This window comes from Lampetra fluviatilis, chromosome 68, assembly GCF_964198595.1.
Source record: "Lampetra fluviatilis chromosome 68, kcLamFluv1.1, whole genome shotgun sequence".
Taxonomy (NCBI): domain Eukaryota; kingdom Metazoa; phylum Chordata; class Hyperoartia; order Petromyzontiformes; family Petromyzontidae; genus Lampetra; species Lampetra fluviatilis.
The window spans coordinates 1,441,166-1,465,123 of NC_136342.1; the positions used below are offsets into that span (position 1 = coordinate 1,441,166).

Here is a 23,958-nt window from a genome sequence, read left to right on the forward strand (position 1 = left end):
GAGGGTGAGTGAGTTGGTGGGTGAGTGAGTAGGTGGGTGAGTGAGTGAGGGGGTGAGTGAGTTGGTGGGCGAGTGAGTAGGTGGTGGTGAGTGGGAGGGTGAGTGAGTTGGTGGGTGAGTGAGTGGGTGGGTGAGTGGGAGGGTGAGTGAGTTGGTGGGTGAATGAGTAGGTGGGTGAGTGGGAGGGTGAGTGAGTTGGTGGGAGGGTGAGTGAGTTGGTGGGTGAGTGGGAGGGTGAGTGAGTTGGTGGGTGAGTGAGTTGGAGGGTGAGTGAGTTGGAGGGTGAGTGAGTTGGAGGGTGAGTGAGTTGGTGGGGAGTGAGTTGGAGGGTGAGTGAGTTGGAGGGTGAGTGAGTGGAGGGTGAGTGAGTTAGTGGGTGGGTGGGTGAGTGGGCGTGAGTGAGTAGGTGGGTGAGTGAGTTGGTGGGTGAGTGAGTTGGTGGGTGAGTGAGTTGGAGGGTGAGTGAGTTGGAGGGTGAGTGAGTTGGAGGGTGAGTGAGTTGGGAGGTGAGTGATTGAGTAGGTGGAGTGGGTGGGTGAGTGAGTGGGTGAGTGTGGGTGAGTAGGTGGGTGAGTGAGTTGGAGGGTGAGTGATTGAGTAGGTGGGTGAGTGGGAGGTGTGAGTGAGTAGGTGGGTGAGTGAGTTGGAGGGTGAGTGATTGAGTAGGTGGGTGAGTGGGAGGGTGAGTGAGTTGGTGGGTGAGTGAGTGGGTGGGTGAGTGGGTGAGTGAGTTGGAGGGTGAGTGAGTTGGTGGGTGAGTGATTGAGTAGGTGGGTGGGTAGGTGAGTGGGTGAGTGAGTGGGTGGGTGGGTGAGTGGGTGAGTGAGTTGGAGGGTGAGTGAGTTGGAGGGTGAGTGATTGAGTAGGTGGGTGAGTGGGAGGGTGAGTGAGTTGGTGGGTGAGTGATGTGGGCGAGTGAGTAGGTGGGTGAGTGAGTTGGAGGGTGAGTGATTGAGTAGGTGGGTGAGTGGGAGGGTGAGTGAGTTGGTGGGGTGAGTGGTAAGTGGTGGGTGAGTGGGAGGGTGAGTGAGTTGGTGGGCGAGTGAGTAGGTGGGTGAGTGGGAGGGGTGAGTGAGTTGGTGGGTGAGTGAGTGGGTGGGGTGAGTGGGAGGGTGAGTGAGTTGGTGGGTGAATGAGTAGGTGGGTGAGTGGGAGGGTGAGTGAGTTGGTGGGAGGGTGAGTGAGTTGGTGGGTGAGTGGAGGGTGAGTGAGTTGGTGGGTGAGTGAGTTGGAGGGTGAGTGAGTTGGAGGGTGAGTGAGTTGGTGGGTGAGTGAGTTGGTGGGTGAGTGAGTTGGGGGGTGAGTGAGTTGGAGGGTGAGTGTGTTGGAGGGTGAGTGATTGAGTGGGTGGGTGGGTGGGTGTGGTGGGGGAGTGAGTAGGTGGGTGAGTGAGTTGGTGGGTGGTGGTTGGTGGGTGAGTGAGTTGGTGGGTGAGTGAGTTGGGGGTGGTGAGTTGGAGGGTGGTGAGTTGGAGGGTGAGTGATTGAGTAGGTGGGGTGGGTGGGTGAGTGAGTGGGTGTGTGGGTGAGTAGGTGGGTGAGTGGTTGGAGGGTGGTGGTGTGGTGGTGGGTGGTGGTGGGGGTGAGTGAGTAGGTGGGTGTGTGAGTTGGAGGGTGAGTGATTGAGTAGGTGGGGTGAGTGGGTGGGTGTGTGAGTTGGTGGGTGAGTGAGTGTGGGGTGTGAGTAGGGTGGTGTGAGTGAGTTGGAGGGGTGAGTGATTGGTAGGTGGGTGTGTGGGAGGGTGTGTGAGTTGGTGGTGTGAGTGAGTGGGCGTGTGAGTGGGTGGGTGAGTGTGTTGGAGGGTGTGGTGATTGAGTAGTGGGTGGGTGGGTGGGTGAGTGGGTGAGTGAGTAGGTGGGTGTGTGTGAGTTGGTGGGTGAGTGAGTAGGTGGGGTGAGTGAGTTGGAGGGTGAGTGATTGAGTAGGTGGGTGGGTGGGTGGGTGAGTGGGCGAGTGAGTAGGTGGGTGAGTGAGTTGGAGGGTGAGTAGGTGGGTTAGTGGGTGAGCGAGTGGGCGATGTGAGTGGGTGCATGAGGGACTGAGTGGTGTGAGTGAGTGGGTGAGTGAGTGGGTGAGTGAGTTAATGAGCGGGTTAGTGGGTGAGTGGGTGAGTGAGTGAGTGAGTAGGTGGTGTGGGTGGGTAAGTGAGTTAATGGGTGAGTGAGTGAGTAAGTAGGTGGGCGAGTGGGCCTCCCCTAGCTCGACTCAGCCTCAAATGAGTACCTGGTGTTGTGTGTGTAGTAAACATCGCAACTGGGGAGACAAAGGCGGCCGGGCGTGGTGCTAGCCACCCCCTCTGTGTGTATCTACCAGAGGTGGAACAAAGTCATTGTTATGCAAGTCCAAGTCGAGTCGCAAGTCATCAAATTCATGACTCGAGTCTGACTCGAGTCCAAGTCACATGACTCGAGTCCACACCTCTGGTATCTACATCGTTGGCAGCCTTCATTGGGCGGTGCTGCTACTCAGTACCAACAGCACTTGCCCCGACAGCCTGTTCGAGGCTACACGGGGGACCTTTGTCTGTGTGTGTGTTGCTGATGCTCGCTTACCAACAGCACTTGCCCCAGCAGCCTGTTCGAGGCTACACGGGGGACCTTTGTCTGTGGCGCGGCGTCTAATTAGGTTAATTAATAATTAATTAGGGGCCGCCCCCTCGCTCCCTCCACGTGGCGTTTGGGATTTCTGAGGTTGCTGTTCGGCAGCCGCAGATAATTAATTAAACATCATCATCATCATCACCACCATCATGAGTAACGTCAACAACATCATCATCATCACCACCATCATCATGAGTAACATCAACAACATCATCATAATGGGACAGGGTGATGTTGTAATGATTTACATCATCATCATCATCATCATTTTGTTAATTGTTATTGGTGATGATACGTCACCATTGTCGATTGAAACGATTACAATGATCATCATTACATTGAAGATGTATTAATATCATCATTACATTGATCACCGTTACATTGATTATTGCTTAAGTTGACATAGCAACACCATCATCGCCACCATCATCACCATCATCAACACCATCATGCACCATCACCACCATCATCATCATCACCACCATCACCACCATCATCACCATCACCACCATTATCACCACCACCACCATCATCACCACCACCATCATCACCACCACCACCACCATCATCACCACCACCATCACCACCACCATCACCATCATCACCACCATTATCACCACCACCACCATCATCACCACCACCACCATCATCACCACCACCATCATCACCACCACCACCACCATCATCACCATCACCACCATCACCACCATCACCATCATCACCACCATTATCATCATCACCACCATCATCACCACCATAATCATCATCACCACTACCATCATCACCACCATCATCATCACCACCATCACCACCACCATCATCATCATCACCACCATCATCACCACCACCATCACCACCATCACCACCATCACCATCATCACCACCAATATCATCATCACCACCATCATCACCACCATCATCATCATCACCACCACCATCATCACCACCATCACCATCACCACCATCACCACCATCACATTTAAACAACGCTGACGATCGAGCCCAGGAGACACGACGGTGATGATGGTGTTACGGCCGGTGAGCAGATCACAATTATTAATTAGAATTAAACATTAGTCTCAATGTTTGCATCAGCTCCTACCCCCCCCTCCCCTCACCCCGTCTCGTTAATCTTTAATCTAATTGCTCTGATTATGACAGAAGATAAAGGCAAAGGCCCCCCCCCCACCACCCGGGTAGCCTCTTGCAGGCTGTCGGGGCAAGTGCTGTCAGTAGCGAGCAGCATTGGAAGTGCCTGGAAACACACGCGGGGAAAACCACGCGCACCCGGCCGTCTTTGTCTCTCCAGCAGAGAGGGGCGATGTTGACGCGACTCAGCGGGTCACTCCTCGTTTGAGGCTGAGTCGACTTAAGGGGGCGGACAAAGCCGGGGCCGCTTCGGACGATTGCCCCTGGGGCGGTTGGGGGCCGTGCGTTAACCACTGCGCCACCGCTCCCTCCACACACACAGACACACACAGACACACACACAGTGCGCTAACCACTGGGCCACCGCTCCCTCCACACACAGACACACACAGACACACACACAGTGCGCTAACCACTGGGCCAACGCTCCCTCCACACACAGACACAGAGACACACACAGACACACACACAGTGCGCTAACCACTGCGCCACCGCTCCATCCACACACAGACACATACACAGTGCGCTAACCACTGGGCCACCGCTCCCCAGACACACACACAAAGTGCGCTACCCACTGCGCCACCGCTCCAACGACACACACACAGACACACACACACAGCCACACACACACACAGACACACACAGACCCAGGCACACACAGACACACACACAGACACACACAGACACACACACAGACACACACAGACAGACACACAAACACACACAGACACACACACACACACAGACACACACAGACCCAGGCACACACAGACACACACACAGACACACACAGACACACACACAGACACACACAGACAGACACACAAACACACACACACAGACACACACTCACTCACACACTCACACACACACAGCCACTCACACACACACACAGCCACTCACTCACACGCTCAATCACACATAGCCACTCACACAGCCACACACACACCCACACACTCACACAGCCACACACACACCCACACACCCACACTCACACACACACACACTCACACAGCCACACACACACCCACACACCCACCCACACACTCACACACACACACACTCACACAGCCACACACACACCCACACACCCACCCACACACTCACACACACTCACACACCCACTCACCCACACACTCAGCCTTGTCCCGACCACCAACTCCGCGTGGCTGAGGGCGCCCCCAGTCCCAGCCGGTGTTGCTGTGGCCGTAGAAGCTCCTCGACGAGCCCGTGCAGTTCCACTGAACTTGTGGTCTGGGCAAGGCCGAGAGATTTCGTACACACCTCGTCCATCCACCACCACCTCCACCTCCTCCTCCCTCCACCCACATTCACCCCCTCCACCCCCTCCATCTCCTCCTCCACCTCCTCCCTCCACCACCACCCTCCACCCCCTCCATCTCCTCCTCCACCTCCTCCCTCCACCTCCACCCCCTCCACCTCCACCCATCCTCCACCTCCTCCTCCACCTCCACCTCCACGTCCACCTCCTCCTCCTCCTGCTCCTCCACCTCCTCCTCCACCTCCACCTCCTCCACCTCCTCCCTCCACCTCCACCCCCCTCCACCTCCTCCTCTCTCCACCCCATCCTCCTCCACGTCCTCCACTCCACCTTCACCACCTCCTCCACCACCACCACCTCCTCCCTCCACCTCCACCTCCTCCACCTCCTCCTCTCTCCACCTCCTCCTCCACCCCATCCTCCACCTCCACCCGCTCCACCTCCTCCACCTCCTCCCTGCATCATCCATCTCCTCCCTCCACCTCCTCCTCCTCCACCCCATCCACCCCATCCTCCTCCTCCACCCCCCCCCCCCTCTCTTGTCGTGGACAATGAAGTGGATTCTGAGCCCGGGGAGGATTCAATTTGCTTCACCGGATTGGGCTCGGATTATTGGGGGGGCGGGGGGGGGGGGAGGATGTGCGACTAGGTCGACTCAGCCTCAAAAGAGTTACCCGGTGCTGTGTGTGTGCAGTAAACATCGCCACTGGGGGAGACAAAGGCGGCCGGGCGTGGTGGTGCTGGCCACCCACCCCCTCTGTGTGTGCCGTCGGGTGCTGCTGCTGCTGCTACTCGCTACTAACAGCACTTGCCCCGACAGCCTGTTAGAGGCTACACGGGGGAGCTTTGTCTGTGTCTCATAGCTGCTACTTGCTAACAGCACTTGCCCCGACAGCCTGTTAGAGGCTACACGGGGGAGCTTTGTCTGTGTCTCATAGCTGCTACTTGCTAACAGCACTTGCCCCGACAGCCTGTTAGAGGCTACACGGGGCACCTTTGGTGGTGATTGTGGGGGGGGGTTAGTGCTGGTCAGAGTGGGGGGGGGGGTAGTGGGGGGGGGGGTAGTGGGGGGTAGTGGGGGGTAGTGGGGGGGGGGGAGGTCGAGGGGGTTTGCTCCTCTTTGAAAACTCACACGCAGTTACAAACTGTCTGTGTGTGTGTCTGTGTGTGTGTCTGTGTGTGTCTGTGTGTGTCTGTGTGTGTGTGTGTGTCTGTGTGTGTGTCTGTGTGTGTGTCTGTGTGTGTGTGTCTGTGTGTGTCTGTGTGTGTGTCTGTGTGTGTGTGTCTGTGTGTGTGTGTCTGTGTGTGTGTGTCTGTGTGTGTGTGTCTGTGTGTGTGTGTCTGTGTGTGTGTGTCTGTGTGTGTGTCTGTGTGTGTGTGTGTCTGTGTGTGTGTCTGTGTGTGTGTGTGTCTGTGTGTGTCTGTGTGTGTGTCTGTGTGTGTGTGTCTGTGTGTGTGTGTCTGTGTGTGTGTCTGTGTGTGTGTGTCTGTGTGTGTGTCTGTGTGTGTGTGTGTGTGTATGTGTGTGTATGTGTGTGTGTGTGTCTGTGTGTGTCTGTGTGTGTGTGTGTCTGTATGTATGTCTGTGTGTGTCTCTGTGTGTCTGCCCTGTGTGTGTCTCTGTGTGTGCGTTTGTCTGTGTGTGTGTCTGTGTGTGTGTCTGTGTGTGTGTCTGTGTGTGTGTGTCTGTGTGTGTGTGTCTGTGTGTGTCTCTGTGTCTGTGCGTGATAATACGATTTGTTTTAATTATCGAGTCGCGTGAAGAATCACCGGATCAGAGCGCACGACCACCGATCACTTAGTCAATCTCCCCACTCCTCCTCCCCCCACCCACCCACCCCACCCACCCACCCCACCCACCCCACCCACTCTGCCTTCATCCTCTCTCTCTCTCGCTGTCTCTTGGTGAGCGATGTAATTAGCGCCATCGCCTGCGTGATGGCGCAGTCGTCAGAGGAGGGTTCGTCAGCTCCGACTTAGTGTCGCCGAGAGACGAATCTCTCTCGCACCATCTCGCACACACCCCATCTCCCCCATCTCCCCCCCCCATCTCACAACCATGTCCCCCCCCATCTCCCCCATCTCCCCCCATCTCCCAACCATCCCCTCTTCCCACACCCCCATCTCCCCCCACCCATCTCCCCCCATCTCCCCCCATCTCCCTCCCATCTCCCACACCCCATCTCCCTCCCATCTCCCAACCATCTCCCTCCCATCTCCCAACCATCTCCCAACCATGTCCCCCCCCCATCTCCCCCCCCCATCTCTCAACCATCCCCTCTTCCCACACCCCCATCTCCCCCCTCATCTCCCCCCTCATCTCCCCCCTCATCTCCCCCCTCATCTCCCCCCTCATCTCCCCCCTCATCTCCCCCCTCATCTCCCCCCTCATCTCCCCCCTCATCTCGCCCCTCATCTCCCCCCTCATCTCCCCCCCCATCTCCCCCCCTATCTCCCCCCCCCATCTCCCCCCCCCATCTCCCCCCCCCCATCTCCCCCCCCCCCATCTCCCCCCCCCCATCTCCCCCCCCCCATCTCCCCCCCCCCATCTCCCCCCCCCATCTCCCCCCCCCCATCTCCCCCCTCATCTCCCCCCCATCTCCCCTCCATCTCCCCCCCCATCTCCCCCCCATCTCCCCCCCCATCTCCCCCCCCATCTCCCCCCCCCCATCTCCCCCCATCTTCCCCCCATCTCCCCCCCATCTCCCCTCCATCTCCCCCCTATCTCCCCCCCATCTCCCCCATGCCCCCTCCATCTCCCCCAATCTCTCTCTCACCATTCTCCCATCTCCCCCCCATTTCCCCCCCATCTCCCCCCCATCTCCCCCCCATCTCCCCCCCCATCTCCCCCCCCCCCCATCTCTCTCCCCATCCTCCCATCTGCCGCTCCGTCCCATCTCTCATCTCTCCTCTAATCTCTCTCCACCCCTCTCCTCCATCCCCCCCACCCCCACATCGCCACCCCCCCCCGCCCCCCACTAGCCCCCACCCCCCGCCCCCCGCCCCCCACTAGCCCCCACTCCCCACCCCCCCCCCCGCGGGCTCCGCTAATTCCCGGCTCACGCCTCTCGCCGCTGCGTCTCCGGCCCGAGCGGCAGCCGCCTTTGATTGCTGATCGCAGTGCGAGGCGTGCGACACGCACGCTGCTGGGTGCGGGGTTGGGGGGGGGGCGTGGGTGTTTGTGGGTGTGTGTGGATGTGTGTGTGTGTGGGTGTGTGTGGGTGTGTGTGTGTGGGTGTGTGTGTGTGGGTTTGTGTGGGTTGGTGTGTGTGTGGGTGTGTGTGTATGTGGGTGGGTTTGTGTGGGTTGGTGTGTGGGCGTGTGTGTGTGGGTGGGTGAGAGTGTGCGTGTGGGGGTGTGTGGGTGTGTGTGTGGGTGTGTGGGTGAGTGAGTGGGTGTGTGTGTGGGTGGGTTTGTGTGTGTGTGTGGGTGTGTGTGTGTGGGTGTGTGTGGGTGTGTCTGTGTGGGTGTGTGGGTTGGTGTGTGTGTTTGGGTGTGTGTGTGGGTGTGTGTGTGGGTGTGTGTGTGGGTGGGTGAGAGTGTGTGTGTGGGGGTGTGTGGGTGTGTGTGTGGGTGTGTGGGTGAGTGAGTGGGTGTGTGTGTGGGTGGGTTTGTGTGTGTGTGTGGGTGTGTGTGTGTGGGTGTGTGTGGGTGTGTCTGTGTGGGTGTGTGTGGTTTGGGGTGAGTGGGTGGGTGAGTGTATGTGTGGGTGTGTGTATGTGTGGTTGAGTGTGTGGGTTTGTGAGTGGGTGTGTGTGTGAGTGGGTGTGTGGGGGAGAGTGGGTGTGTGCGTGTATGTGGGTGAGTGTGTGTGTGGGTGGGTTTGTGTGTGGGTGTGTGTGTGGGTGGGTTTGTGTGGGTTGGTGTGTGTGTTTGGGTGTGTGTGTGGGTTTGTGAGTGTGTGTGTGAGTGGGTGTGTGGGTGGGTGTGTGTGTGTAGGTGGGTGAGAGTGTGTGTGTGTGGGTGTGTGTGGGTTGGTGTGTGGGTGTGTGTGTGGGTGGGTGTGTGGGTGTGTGTGTGTGTGGGTGTGTGTGTGGGTGAGAGTGTGTGTGTGTGTGGGTTGGTGTGTGGGTGAGTGAGTGTGTGGGTGTGTGCGTGGGTGTGTGTGTGTGTGGGTGGGTGTGTGAGTGGGTGTGTGGGTGGGTGTGGGTGGGTTAGTGAGTGTGGGTGTGTGTGTGGGTGTGTGTGTGGGTGAGAGTGTGTGTGTGGGTGTGTGGGTGAGTGAGTGTGTGGGTGAGTGTGTGTGGGGGGTGGGTGTGTGTGTGGGTGTGTGGGTGAGTGTGTGGGTGTGTTTGTGGGTGAGTGAGAGTGTGTGGGTGTGTGGGTGAGTGAGTGTGTGGGTGTGTGAGTGAGTGTGTGGGTGAGTGTGTGTGGGTGTGTAGGTGTGTTTGTGGGTGTGTGTGTGTGTGTGGGTGTGTGGGTGTGTGTGGGTGAGTGGTCCTGCACAGATGCCATATTTTCTCTCCGTCTGCAACAACAGAGGTATAGGGAATTCCAACAAGACCTACATCTCTGCTTTATTGACCTGGTCAAGGCCTATGATACCATCAGTAGGCCTGGGCTCTGGGTTGTTCTTCGTGCTTTTGGAGTCCCTGACCCTCTGCTCACGATCATTAAGGACCTTCATGATGGTGAGCGGGCCCGGGTAAAACTACGTGGCCGGGAGTCAGAGCCATTCCCTGTACACCTTGTGGTGCGACAGGCATGTCCTCTGGCTCCCACATTATTTAACATCTATTTCGACCACGTAGTTCGTGAAGCCTTCAATAGCTGTACCGGAGGAAATTCCATCTGGTACAGATACAATGGGAGGCAGATCGATGCCCGGGTGCGATCAAGGGATGGCTCCCTATTGCTCGACCACGTTATGTATGCCGATGATCTGGTGATTGCTGCTCACTCAGAGGAGGAGTTGGAGGCGCTGCTACTGAACCTGGAGCCTTACCATCAACCCCACCAAAACTAAGCACCTGCCTGGGTATTTTGTACCATCGGACACTCCACCCCCACAACTCCCAATTGGTGATGGGGAAGTTGTGGAGAGAGTGGAGAGTTTCCCATACCTGTGCAGTGTGCTCATGACCGGCTCCGGTTTGACAGCAGAGGTCTCACTCCGAATCAGTCGAGCGGCAATATCTTTTAATCGGTTGCGTAACGCTGCTGTGTAGAAGCTACCTGGTCTGTCGCTCCGCACGAGGCTTCAGGTCTTCTCGGCCACAGTCATTTCCTCCCTTCTCTATGCTTGCGAAACGTGGACCCCCATAACGGAACATCTTCGCCGGTTAGAAACATTTAGGCTGCCTACGATCCATCGTGGGATTAACCAGGCTGGATTGTGTGAGGAGCTCACAAATCCTTGAAAGATCTCGGCAAAGTCCCATCAGTGAGCTCCTCCGGCAGGCAAGGCTGCGTTGGCTGGGTCATGTAGCCCGCATGCCCAGCCACCGCATGCCTAAACAGCTTTTGTTCGGCCAGATCGAGGGGGCTAAACGGGCGCGGCACGGGCTAGAGAAGAGATGGAGTGACGTGGTACAGGAGGACGTGGAGCTGAGTGGACTTGCCGATGACTGGTACCAGCGGTGTCAAGATTGGCCTCAGTGGAGGAGGCTCGTGAAGGACGCTACTGGGCAGTTGGAGGCAGTCGCCCTCCAACAACAACGGAGGGCGGAGGAGCGACGCTCACAACAACGAGCGGAGCGCCGGGTGGCTAAAGCACAGCAAGTTGGCACAGTAGGGGGCACAGGTGGTGCATTAGCCAGTCATCTCAGTCATCTCGGTCATCTCGGTCAGTCGACTCGTGGCACCTGCTGGGTCTGCCCCGTGGCCTCCTGCCAGCGGGCGTTCGACACTTCACGTGGCCTCAACGTGCACCTAGCCTGGCACAAGCGTTGTGGTGACGTCACCGCCACTTTGTGGCGAATGGCGGTTGTTGTTGTTGTTGTTGTGTGTGCTCGCTAACAGCACTTGCCCCAACAGTCTGCGTGGTTTACACGGGGGACCTTTGTTTTTGTGTCTCTACAGCCGGAGTTGGGAAGGTCCCGGAAAATCGACATTTCTTTGCCGGGACCGGAATTTGTATTCGGAGAAATCTCCCAGCGAGAGGATGGTGGAGTGTCCTTGGGTACAACTCACCACTCACCACCACCACTCACCACCACTCACCACTCACTACCACTCACCACTCACCACACTCACCACTACCACCACCACTCACCACACTCACCACTCACCACCACTCACCACCACTCACCACACTCACCACTACCACTCACTACCATTCACCACCACTCACCACACTCACCACTACCACCACCACTCACCACACTCACAACCACCACTCACTACCACTCACCACTCACCACACTCACCACTACCACCACCACTCACCACACTCACCACTCACTACCACTCACCACTCACCACACTCACCACACTCACTACCACCACTCACCACCACTCACCACACTCACCACCACTCACCACCACCACTCACTACCATTCACCACCACTCACCACACTCACCACTACCACCACCACTCACCACACTCACCACCACCACTCACTACCACTCACCACTCACCACACTCACCACTACCACCACCTCTCACCACACTCACCACTCACTACCACTCACCACTCACCACACTCACCACTACCACCACCTCTCACCACACTCACCACTCACTACCACTCACCACTCACCACACTCACCACTACCACCACCTCTCACCACACTCACCACTCACTACCACTCACCACTCACCACACTCACCACTACCACCACCTCTCACCACACTCACCACTCACTACCACTCACCACTCACCACACTCACTACCACCACTCACCACCACTCACCACACTCACCACACTCACTACCACCACTCACCACCACTCACCACCACTCACCACCACTCACCACTACCACCACTCACCACCTTCCACTCACCACCACCACTCACCACCACCACTCACTACCATTCACCACCACTCACCACACTCACCACCACCACTCACTACCACTCACCACCACTCACCACACTCACCACCACCACTCACTACCACTCACCACTCACCACACTCACTACCACCACTCACCACCACTCACCGCCACTCACCACACTCACCACTACCACCACTCACCACCTTCCACTCACCACCACCACTCACCACCACCACTCACTACCATTCACCACCACCATCACCACTCACCACCACTCACCACACTCACTACACTCACCACCACTCACCACTCACCACCACCATCACCACTCACCACACTTACCACCACTCATCACTCACCACCATCACTCACTACCACTCACCACCACCATCACCACTCACCACCACCACTCACCACACTTACCACCACTCACCACTCACCACCATCACTCACTACCACTCACCACCACCATCACCACTCACCACCACCACTCACCACACTTACCACCACTCATCACTCACCACCATCACTCACTACCACTCACCACCACTCACCACACTCACCACCACCACCCACTCACCACCACCACTCACCACCACTCACCACCACTCACCACACTCACTACCACCACTCACCACCACTCACCACCACTCACCACACTCAGCACTACCACCACTCACCACCTTCCACTCACCACCACCACTCACCACCACCACTCACTACCATTCACCACTCACCACCACCACTCACCACCACCACTCACTACCATTCACCACCACTCACCACCACCACACACTCACCACCACCTCTACCACCACTCACCACCACTCACCACACTCACCACCACCACCACTCACCACTCACCACCACCACTCCCCACCACTCACCACCACTCACCACCATCACTCACCACCACTCACCACCACTCACCACCACCACCACTCACCACTCACCACCACCACTCCCCACCACTCACCACTCACCACCACCACTCCCCACCACTCACCACCACTCACCACTACCACCACCACCACTCACCCCCCCACCACCACCACCACCACTCACCACCACTCACCACCACTCACCCCCCCACCCCCCCCCACCCCCCACCCCCCCCCCACAGCGCTGGGGGATTGGGCGTGCGCCCGCCCCTCCCCTCAGAGCCCCCACCCCCACCCCCCCACGTGACTTCGTGCGGCTCAACGCGCGCGCCGTGGGGGCGGGGCTTGTGACGTCACAGGAGCAGGGGCGTCTCCGGGGAGCGAGCCCCCACCCCCTCGCCCTTCCAGGCCACGCCCCCCAAACGCGGGGGAGGGGAGGGGCTACAGCTGCCCGCGACGCCAACCGCCAGGTACGTGGGGGGGGGGGGGTTACGGGGTCATGGGGGTCAAGGGGTGTATGGAGTCATGTGGTTTATGGGGTCTTGGGGTCATGGGTTAATGGAGTGTATGGGGTCATGGGGTTAATGGGTTCATGGGGTTAATGGAGTGTATGGGGTCATGGGGTTTATGGGTCATGGGGTTTATGGGGTCATGGGGGTCAACGGGTTTATGGGTCATGTGGTTTATGGGGTCTTGGGGTCATGGGGTTAATGGAGTTTATGGGGTCATGGGGTTTATGGGTCATGGGGTCATGGGGTTCATGGGTTCATGGGGTTAATGGGTCATGGGGGTTATGGGTAACAGGCAGTGTGCTCATGACCGGCTCCAGTTTGACAGCAGAGGTCTCACTCCGAATCAGTCGAGCGGCATTATCTTTTCATCGGTTGCGTAACGCTGCTGTGTGGAAGCTACCTGGTCTGTCGCTCCGCACGAAGCTTCGGGTCTTCTCGGCCACGGTCATTCCCTCCCTTCTCTACGCTTGCGAAACGTGGACCCCCCTAATGGAGCATCTTCGCCGGTTAGAAACATTTAGGCTGGCCTGCCTACGATCCATCCTGGGTTTAACCTGCAGGCTGGATTGTGTGAGGAGCTCACAAATCCATGAAAGATCTGGACAAAGTCTCATCTGTAAACTCCTCCGGCAGGCAAGGCTGCGTTGGCTGGGTCATGTAGCCCGCATGCCCAGCCACCGCATGCCTAAACAGCTTTTGTTCGGCCGGATCGAGGGGGCTAAACGGGCGCGGCACGGGCTAGAGAAGAGATGGAGTGATGTGGTACAGGAGGACGTGGAGCTGAGTGGACTTGCCGATAACCGGTACCAGCGGTGTCAAGATCGGCCTCTATAGAGGAGGAGGCTCGTGAAGGACGCTACTGGGCAGTGCCAGGCTAGGTGCACTGTGAGGCTACTGGGCAGTTGGAGGCAGTCGCCCTCCAGCACCAACGGAGGGCGGAGGAGCGACGCTCACAACAACGAGCGGAGTGGCGGGTGGCCAAAGCACAACAAGTTGGCACAGTAGGGGGCACAGGTGGTGCATCAGCCAGTCATCTCGGTCATCTCGGTCAGTCGACCCGTGGCACCTGCTGGGTCTGCCCCGTGACCTCCTGCCAGCGGGCGTTCGACACTTCACGTGGTCTCAACGTGCACCCAGCCTGGCACCAGCGTCGTGGTTACGTCACTTAGTGGCGAATGGCGGTTGTTGTTGAGTTAGTGGATGGGTGGATGGGTGAATGGGTAGGTAGATTCGTGAATAGACGGGTGAGTGGGTGAGTGAATGGGTGAGTGAGTGAGTGGGTGGGTGGGTGAGTGAGTAAGTGGGTGAGTGGGTGGGTGGGTGAGTGAGTGAGTGGGTGAGTGAGTGAGTGGGTGGGTGGGTGGGTGAGTGAGTGGGTGGGTGAGTGAGTGAGTGAATGAGTGAGTGGCTGAGTGGGTGAGTGGCTGGCTGAGTGGATGAGTGGATGGATGAGTGGGTGGATGTTGTTGAATCTGTGACAATGAAAGTGTTGGCGTAGTCACTAACGCCTCACCACCACATCAACCGCCGCAACCACCACAACCATCACCACCACCACCACAACGTCCACAACCACCACCACAACCATCAGCACCACCATCACCACCTACTCCTCGCGACCCAACGTGGCCCACGACGCCCGTTTAGCCCTCTGATGATGACGCCCATCGATTAGTTGACAGCAGTGGGGGGAGGGGTGAGGGGTGGGAGGGGCACGGGGGGGGGGGTGAGATTAGAGAGAGAGGGAGAAACGAATGGAGGGAGTAGAGAGAGAGAGAGATGAGATACTTTCTTAAACAATTTTATTGCCGTCAGCAGCAACACCACTGGAGGCGATTCTCATACGAAACACACAAAGTCACCAGCAACACAAATACCAAACACAGTAAACAACGCAGGCGCTATGCCCTTTGGTTCTTTCGGTAAAGTTGCGTAGGTGAAAAAAAAATGAAATAAAAAAAAAGATGAAAAAGTGAAAACAAGTAAATTTGAGTTGTTTTCATATTTTTGTATTTTTAAAAATCCTTTATATTAAGTTCACTTGCTTGCTTGCGCGCTTACGACCGTGCAAATCTTTCGGTCGTTTTTTTAACCCACTTCCCGTGATCCAATCGAGCTGACATTTTGCACACAAACTCGTTGTGCGTGACAATTTATTTTCGCGAATTTTTTTTTCAAAAATTTTCAACTTTTTAGGAAAAAAAACATTTCATGTTTAATTCAAAATACCAATGTGATAAAAATGAAACTCTTACTCAAGAAAAACAGAAATGAATAATAAAATAAAACCGATGCCACGCATATAAAGGATTTATAGAGAAAAACTTTGTTTTTACGGGTTAATTTTTTTATTTTCACTTTCGTGACTTTACCGAAAGCACCAAAGAGTACGGATCCTTGCAGTCACGAAAACTTCAAGTCTAGAAACACAGGCACTCTGGCATTAAGATACGCCGCGCACAACACGAAATGAAAGCCACGTGGTGGTGGTGGTTGTTGTGGTTGTGGTGGTTGTGGTGGTGGTGGTGGTTGTGGTGGTGGTGGTTGTGGTGGTTGTGGTGGTGGTTGTGGTGGTTGTGGTGGTGGTGGTTGTGGTGGTGGTGGTTGTGGTGGTGGTTGTTGTGGTTGTGGTGGTGGTTGTGGTGGTTGTGGTTGTGGTGGTGGTTGTGGTGGTGGTAGTTGTGGTGGTGGTTGTGGTGGTTGTGGTGGTTGTGGTGGTGGTTGTTGTGGTGGTGGTGGTGGTCATCGCGCGCGTCACGGTGACGAGCGAGCGCTTCAGAAGGTGAACACCACGAGGGTGACGTCCACGCTGGTACAGAGGGGGGCTTGTCAGAGGTCGCAACCGGGTACCCGATACCCGTACCCTACCCGATACCCGGCTACCCGTACCCGGCCGGGTACGGGTACCGCTTTGCGACCCTGGTGCGGCCGGGTACGGGTAGGCCGTGAGTCACTGGTGAGTCACCGTTTGTCACTCATTTCCCAACGTCTTGTCTCTTCTCACAATTCAAGTTCCTAGAATCAACCCACCCGCGCCTGCAACGTGGCTTCATCCCAGAGGTCGCAATCGGGTACCCGATACCCGTACCCAACCCGTACCCGGCCAGGTACGGGTAGCCGGGTATCGGGTAGGGTACGGGTACCCGTTTGCGACCCTGGTGCGGCCGGGTACGTGTACGGGTAAGGAATCAAAACCCGTTTGCGACCTCTGAAGCAGACGCTCCGCACATCACCGACACGTGTGTGGTACATGGCGTGCTCCAGCCGGAGCCTTGAGCAGGCCTCTGAACACTGGAAGCACAGAGCAGCCTTCTTCTTGGTTCTTTCGGTGAAGTCATCACGTAGAATGGAAATAATAAAATAATAAAAATAAAACTTAATAAAGTAATTCTCACGACGTTTCAGCCACAACGCAAGCAGCCGTCCTCAGGTGGAGAACAGGTCTGTCGAGAAGACAGAGTCTGAATGAGACAGACCTGTTCTTCACCTGAGGACGGCTGCTTGCGTTGTGGCCGAAACGTCGTGAGAATTACTTTATTATGTTATATTTTTATTATTTTATTACTTTCATTCTACGTGATGAACCAAGAAGATGAATCCCTGCAGTCACGAAAGCTTTAAATCGAGAATTATTTTATTATGTTTTATTTTTATTATTTTATTATTTCCCTTCTACGTGATGACTTTACCGAAAGAACCAAGAAGATGAATCCCTGCAGTCACGAAAGCTTTCAATCACATCCGTCAGTGTCACCTTGCAGCATCTTCTTCCTCGTTCTGTAACACCCTCATCTTCACCTGAGCACAGGCAAAGTTGGCGAGGTCATGGCGCTTGTTAGCCAGGTAAGGCACCACCCCTCCATACACGAAGCTGCTGCTGTTGTAGAAGGGCACCCCCCCCAGTTTTCTGAAGATGTCCCCCAAAAGGCGGAAGATTGGTTTGAGCCGCTGGCAGCGTAAGTACCGGTGGGGCAGATCCTCCCTGGCGAGACGAGAGGGTGGAGACAGATTGTTGAAGAGATTGGAGAGTGGGGAGGAAGAGAGAGTGAGAGAGGAGAGAGAGAGAGAGGAGAGAGATTTTCGAGTGATGAATCGAATGAGAGAGATGGAAACAGCGGCTGTACTGAGGTCTCCGTAAGGGGTTGGCGGATGTGATATGATGGGGGTGGTGGAGGTTTTTTGGGGGGGGGGGAGGGGTTTGGGGGGGGGGGTGCTGGGGGGCGGGGCTAGCGGGGGATGATGGCAGGCGGCTGCCTCCGCTAATTAGGAAGGACTTCCTCTCGCGTGCACTGTCAACCAATGAGACGCCTCGGATCGCAAACGCGGTGCGACACTTCAAACGAAACTTCGCAGCGCGCGCGTGTGTTAGTGTGTGTGTGTGTTAGTGTGTGTCAGTGTGTGTGTGTGTGTGTCAGTGTGTGTCTGTGTGTGTGTGTGTCAGTGTGTGTGTGTGTGTGTCAGTGTGTGTGTCAGTGTTAGTGTGTGTGTGTGTGAGTGTGTCAGTGGGTGTGTGTCAGTGTGTGTGTGTCAGTGTGTGTGTGTGTGTGTTAGTGTGTGTGTGTGTGTCAGTGTGTGTCTGTGTGTGTGTGTCAGTGTGTGTGTGTGTGTTAGTGTGTGTGTCAGTGTTAGTGTGTGTGTGAGTGTGTCAGTGGGTGTGTGTCAGTGTGTGTGTGTCAGTGTGTGTGTGTCAGTGTGTGTGTGTGTGTTAGTGTGTGTGTGTGTGTACCAGTGTGTGTGTGTGTGTCAGTGTGTGTGTACCAGTGTGTGTGTGTGTTAGTGTGTGTGTGTTAGTGTTAGTGTGTGGGTCAGTGTGTGTGTGTGTCAGTGTGTCAGTGTGTGTGTGTGTGTGTCAGGGGGGAGCGGTAGTGTAGTGGTTAGTGCTACGCTACGAACCTGGCGACCCGAGTTCGATTCCCACTCACGGCCAACACCACCAGTGACGATTATCTGAACCGGTGCTTGACCTCCCCTAGGTCAACTCAGCCTCAAATGAGTACCTGGTGAAGTGTGTAGTAAACATCGCCACTGGGGAGACAAAGGCGGTCGGGCGTGGTGCTGGCCACCCACCCCCTCGTGTGCCGTTCTGGCCTTCACAGGTGCTCGCTAACAACACTTGCCCCAACAGTCTGTTACAGGCTATACGGGGGATCTTTGTCTTTGTTAGTGTGTGTGTGAGTGTGTGTGTCAATTACATATTTAAGTCGTGGTTTCGTGGTAATTAATTGAAGGTGGAGGGGTTACCAGCCCCTCGCACCCGTTCAGAGCCCCCATTTAGCCGCTGTGGTGGTCACAGACACCATGAGGGGAGAGGCCAATGAGGCATTGGCCCTCCCCCCACAGCACTGCCCACGACAGAGTTGCCCGTCCGGCACCGTGAGGAGGTAGGGGGTTGTTTTGCCGGCAGTGTGCCGGGAAAGATCCTGGCAAGGATTATTCAACATCGCCTTGCTAGGCACGCTGAGGAGAGGCTTGCGGAGCCCCAAAGCGGTTTCAGGAAAGGGCGGTCCTGCACAGATGCCATATTTTCTGTCCGTCTGCTACAGCAGAGGTGTAGGGAATTCCTACAAGACCTACATCTCTGCTTTATTGACCTGGTCAAGGCCTATGATACCATCGGTAGGCCTGGGCTCTGGGTTGTTCTTCGTGCTTTCGGAGTCCCTGACCCTCTGCTCACGATCATTAAGGACCTTCATGATGGTGAGCGGGCCCGGGTAAAACTACGTGACCGGGAGTCGGAGCCATTCCCTGTACACCTTGGGGTGCGATAGGGATGTCCTCTGGCTCCCACATTATTTAACATCTATTTCGACCACGTAGTTCGTGAAGCCTTCAATAGCTGTACCGGAGGAATTTCCATCTGGTACAGATACAGTGGGAGGCTGATCGATGCCTGGGTGCGGTTAAGGGATGGCTCCCTATTGCTCAACCACGTTATGTATGCCGATGATCTGGTAATTGCTGCTCATTTAGAGTATGAGTTGGAGGCGCTGCTGCTGAACCTGGAGCTTGCCACTAAGAGGTGGGGCCTTACCATCAGCCCCACCAAAACTAAGCACCTGCCTGGGTATGTTGTACCATCGGACACCACCCATACAACTCCCAATCGGTGATGGGGCAGTTGTGGAGAGAGTGGAGAGTTTCCCATACCTGGGCAGTGTGCTTATGACCGGCTCCAGTTTAACAGCAGAGGTCTCACTCCGAATCAGTCGAGCGGCAATATCTTTTCATCGGCTGCGTAACTCTGTGTGGAAGCTACCTGGTCTGTCGCTTCGCACGAAGCTTCACGTCTTCTCGGCCACGGTCATTCCCTCCCTTCTCTACGCTTGCGAAACGTGGACCCCCCTAATGGTGCATCTTCGCCGGTTGGAAACATTCAGGCTGGTCTGCCTACGATCCATCCTGGGTTTAACCTGCAGGTTGGATTGTGTGAGGAGCTCACAAATCCTCCCATCGGTGAGCTCCTCCGGCAGGCAAGGCTGCGTTGGCTGGGTCATCATCACCACCACCATCATCATCATTACCACCATCATCATCACCACCACCACCACCACCACCATCATCATCATCATCATCACCACCACCACCACCATCATTACCATCATCACCACCAGCACCACCACCATCACCACCACCATCACCACCACCACCATCATCACCACCACCACCACCATCACCACCACCACCAGCACCACCACCACCTGCGATAATCACCGTTGGCTACGGTACGGTGTGAAGGAAGTTCACCACGCCCGCCCCGTGTGCGAGCCCCTGGCAGGCCTTGCAACGAGATGTACCATCTGCTGGGCCACCACTACGACCATTACCACCACCATCACCACCATCACCACCACACATCACCGTTGGCTACGGTACGGTGTGAAGGAAGTTCACCACGCATGCCCCGTGTGCGAGCCCCTGGCAGGCCCTGTAACGAGATGTACCATCTGCTGGGCCACCACTACCACCATCACCACCACCATCACCACCACCATCACCACCATCATCACCACCACCATCATCACCACCATCACCGTTGGCTACGGTACGGTGTGAAGGAAGTTCACCACGCATGCCCCGTGTGCGAGCCCCTGGCAGGCCCAGTAACGACATGTACCATCTGCTGGGCCACCGCTACCAGGAGCTGTGGCTGCAGCAGATGCGAGAGCACGAGGAGCTATGCCGGCAGAATCGCAAGGGACGGGTGAGCGAGGCCACGAGTGGAGATGCTCGCTAACATCATCATCATCATCACCATCGACATCATCATCATCGACATCATCATCGCCACCATCATCATCGACATCATCATCATCATCGCCATCGACATCATCATCGCCACCATCACCACCACCACCACCGCCACTATCGCCATCATCATCGACATCGCCATCACCACCATCACTATCGCCATCACCATCACCACCATCACCACCACCACCATCGTCATCGCCACCATCACCACCACCACCCGCACTCTCTCGAACACACCCGCTCAACCACCCATTCACCCACCCACTAGCTCACCCACTCACCCACTCACTCACTCACTCACTCACCCACTCACTCATCCACCCACTCATCCACCCACTCACTCACTCACTCACCCACCCACCCACACACCCACTCACTCACGCACCCACCCACCCAGCCACTCACTCACTCACGCACCCACCCACTCACTCACCCACCTACCCACTCATCCACCCACTCACTCACCCACCCACTCACTCACCCACCCACTCACTCACCCACCCACCCACTCACTCACGCACTTACTTACTTACTCACTCACTCACCCACTCACTCTCTCACCCACCCACCCACCCACTCACTCACTCACTCACCCACCCACCCACCCCACACACCCACCCACTCACTCACTCACTCACCCACCCACTCACTCACGCACTTACTTACTTACTACTCACCCACCTACCCACCCACCCACCCACTCACCCACCCACTCACTCACTCACCCACCCACCCACCCACCCACCCACCCACCCACCCACCCACTCACCCACCCACTCACCCACCCATCCACCCACCCACCCACCCACTCACCCACCCACCCACCCACTCACCCTTCTCCCCAGGTGGTGAAGTGGGACAGCGTGCAGGAGACACGCACCTCGCTCCTGAGACGCCACTCACCGCCACTGCCGCCTCAGCCGCTCTGGCAACTCAGCAAGTTCACCAAGGTGAGTGGTGAGGAGGAGGGTGAGTGGTGAGGAGGAGGGTGAGTAGGGGGGGTGAGTAGGGGGGGTGAGGGGGGTGAGGATGGTGAGCGGCGACCGCTCTGCGTCCGAGGGAGTGACGACCTCGGGGAGACCCACACAGACAAAGGTGCCCCGTGTAGCCTCTAACAGGCTGTAGGGACAAGTGCTGTTAGCGAGCAGCACCTATGAAGGCCGGCACGGCACACGAGGGGGGTGGGTGGCCAGCACCACGCCCGGCCGCCTTTGTCTCCCCAGTGGCGATGTTTACTACACACCGCACAAGGTAACTCATTTGAGGCTGAGTCGACGTAGGGGAGGCCCAGGACGGGTTTAGATAATCCTCACTGGGTGGTGTTGGTCGTGAGCGGGAATCGAACTCGGGTCGCCGAGTTCGTAGAGCAGAGTAGCGCTAACCGCTGCGCCACCGCTCCCTTAACACACACACAGACACACACACACTGACACACACACACAGACACACACACACACAGACATACACACACACACAGACACACACAGACACACACACACTGACACACACACACAGACACACACACACAGACACACACACAGACATACACACACACACAGACACACACACAGACACACACACAGACATACACACACACACTGACACACACACACAGACACACACACACAGACACACACACACACTGACACACACACACAGACATACACACACACAGACACACACACACAACCACACACACACAGACAGACACCTGGTGTTACTCGTGGGCTGTGACCTCCACCCCCCCTCGACGTTTTTTCCTGGTGAGGCGAGGGGGGGCGGGGGCTGCGGGGGGGGGGGGGGCTGTGGGGAAGGGGGGCGGGGGCTGTGGGGGGAGGGGGCGGGGCTGTGGGGGAGGGGGGGGGGGCTGCCTCCGCTAATGGGTCAGACGCAGGTAAGTTCAGAAATCAACCTCCACCCACCTCCACCCCCCCACCTCCTCACTCCCCCCACCTCCACCCACCTTCACACCCCCCCACCCCCACCTCCACCCACCTCACCCCCCACCTCCACCCCCCCACCTCCTCACTCCCCCCACCTCCACCCACCTTCACCCCCCACCTCTATCCCCCACCTCCTCCTCACCCCCCCACCTCCACCCACCTTCACCCCCCACCTCCACCCCCCCCACCTCCTCACTCCCCCCACCTCCACCCACCTTCATCCCCCACCTCTTCACCCCCCCTACCTCCACCCACCTCCACCCCCCCCACCTCCTCACCCCCCACCTCCTCACCCCCCCTCCCCACTTCTACCCACCTTTCCCCCACCTTCACCCAGCCCCCCACCTTCACCCATCCCCAACACCATTCAACGATTCTTTCGGTAAAGTCACTTAGAGGGGAAATAATAAATTAATAAAATAAAATAATTCTCACGACGTTTCGGCCCACAACGCAAGCAGCCGAAAGAACCAAGAAGATTCATAAACTCTCCATTTCCTCTCCCTTACACTCCCCACTCTCTCCCCACTCTCTCCCCACTCCCCACTCTCTCCCCACTCCCCCACTCTCTCTCCACTCTCCCCCCACTCTCTCCCCACTCTCTCCCACTCTCTCTCTCTCCACTCTCTCTCCACTCTCCCCCCACTCTCTCCCCACTCTCCCCACTCCCACTCTCTCCCCACTCCCACCTCTCCCACTCCCCACTCTCTCTCCACCTCTCTCCCTCTCTCCCACTCTCCTCTCTCCACTCCTCTCCACTCTCCCCCCACTCTCCACTCTCCCCACTCTCTCTCCACTCTCCCCCACTCACCCCCCACTCTCCCCACTCCCCACTCTCTCCCCACTCCCCTCTCTCTCCACTTCTCTCCCACTCTCTTCCCCACTCTCCACTCTCTCCCCACTCTCCACTCTCTCCACACTCTCCCCACTCTCTACTCTCTCCCACTCTCTCTCCACTCTCCCCCCACTCTCTCCCCACTCTCCCCACTCCCCACTCTCTCCCCACTCCCCACTCTCTCTCCACTCTCCCCCACTCTCTCTCTCCACTCTCTCCCCACTCTCCCCCCACTCTCCACTCTCTCCCCACTCTCTACTCTCTCCCCCACTCTCTCCCCTCTCTCCCCCACTCTCACTCTCTCCCACTCCCCACTCTCTCCCCACTCCCACTCTCTCTCCCACTCCCCACTCTCTCCCCACTCTCCCCCCACTCTCTCCCCACTCTCCACTCTCTCCCCACTCCCCACTCTCTCCCCCACTCTCTCACTCTCTCCCCACTCTCCACTCTCTCCCCACTCTCTCCCCACTCTCTACTCTCTCCCCACTCTCTCTCCACTCTCCCCCCACTCTCTCCCCACTCTCTCCCCACTCCCCACTCTCTCCCCACTCCCCACTCTCT

The 23,958-nt window shown here is 56.9% G+C and overlaps 1 protein-coding gene across 3 annotated transcripts in view; it reads left to right on the plus strand.

Annotated features, from left to right (window-relative positions):
• Positions 1 to 23,958, plus strand: part of CFAP77 (cilia and flagella associated protein 77) — an 83,258-nt gene that overhangs the window by 7,110 nt on the left and 52,190 nt on the right. For 2 of the 3 annotated variants that reach the window (XR_013640641.1, XM_078883039.1), the window contains exons 2-5: positions 11,056 to 11,155; positions 13,099 to 13,326; positions 20,464 to 20,569; positions 21,465 to 21,569. Coding sequence is in view for 2 of the 3 variants with exons in the window: in XM_078883039.1 (XP_078739165.1) it covers positions 20,477 to 20,569; positions 21,465 to 21,569 (198 nt within the window). In the remaining variant the exon portion in view is untranslated. Of the gene's footprint in view, positions 1 to 11,055; positions 11,156 to 13,098; positions 13,327 to 20,040; positions 20,570 to 21,464; positions 21,570 to 23,958 lie in introns of those variants that run through there. The other variant, XM_078883038.1, reaches the window with a different exon arrangement.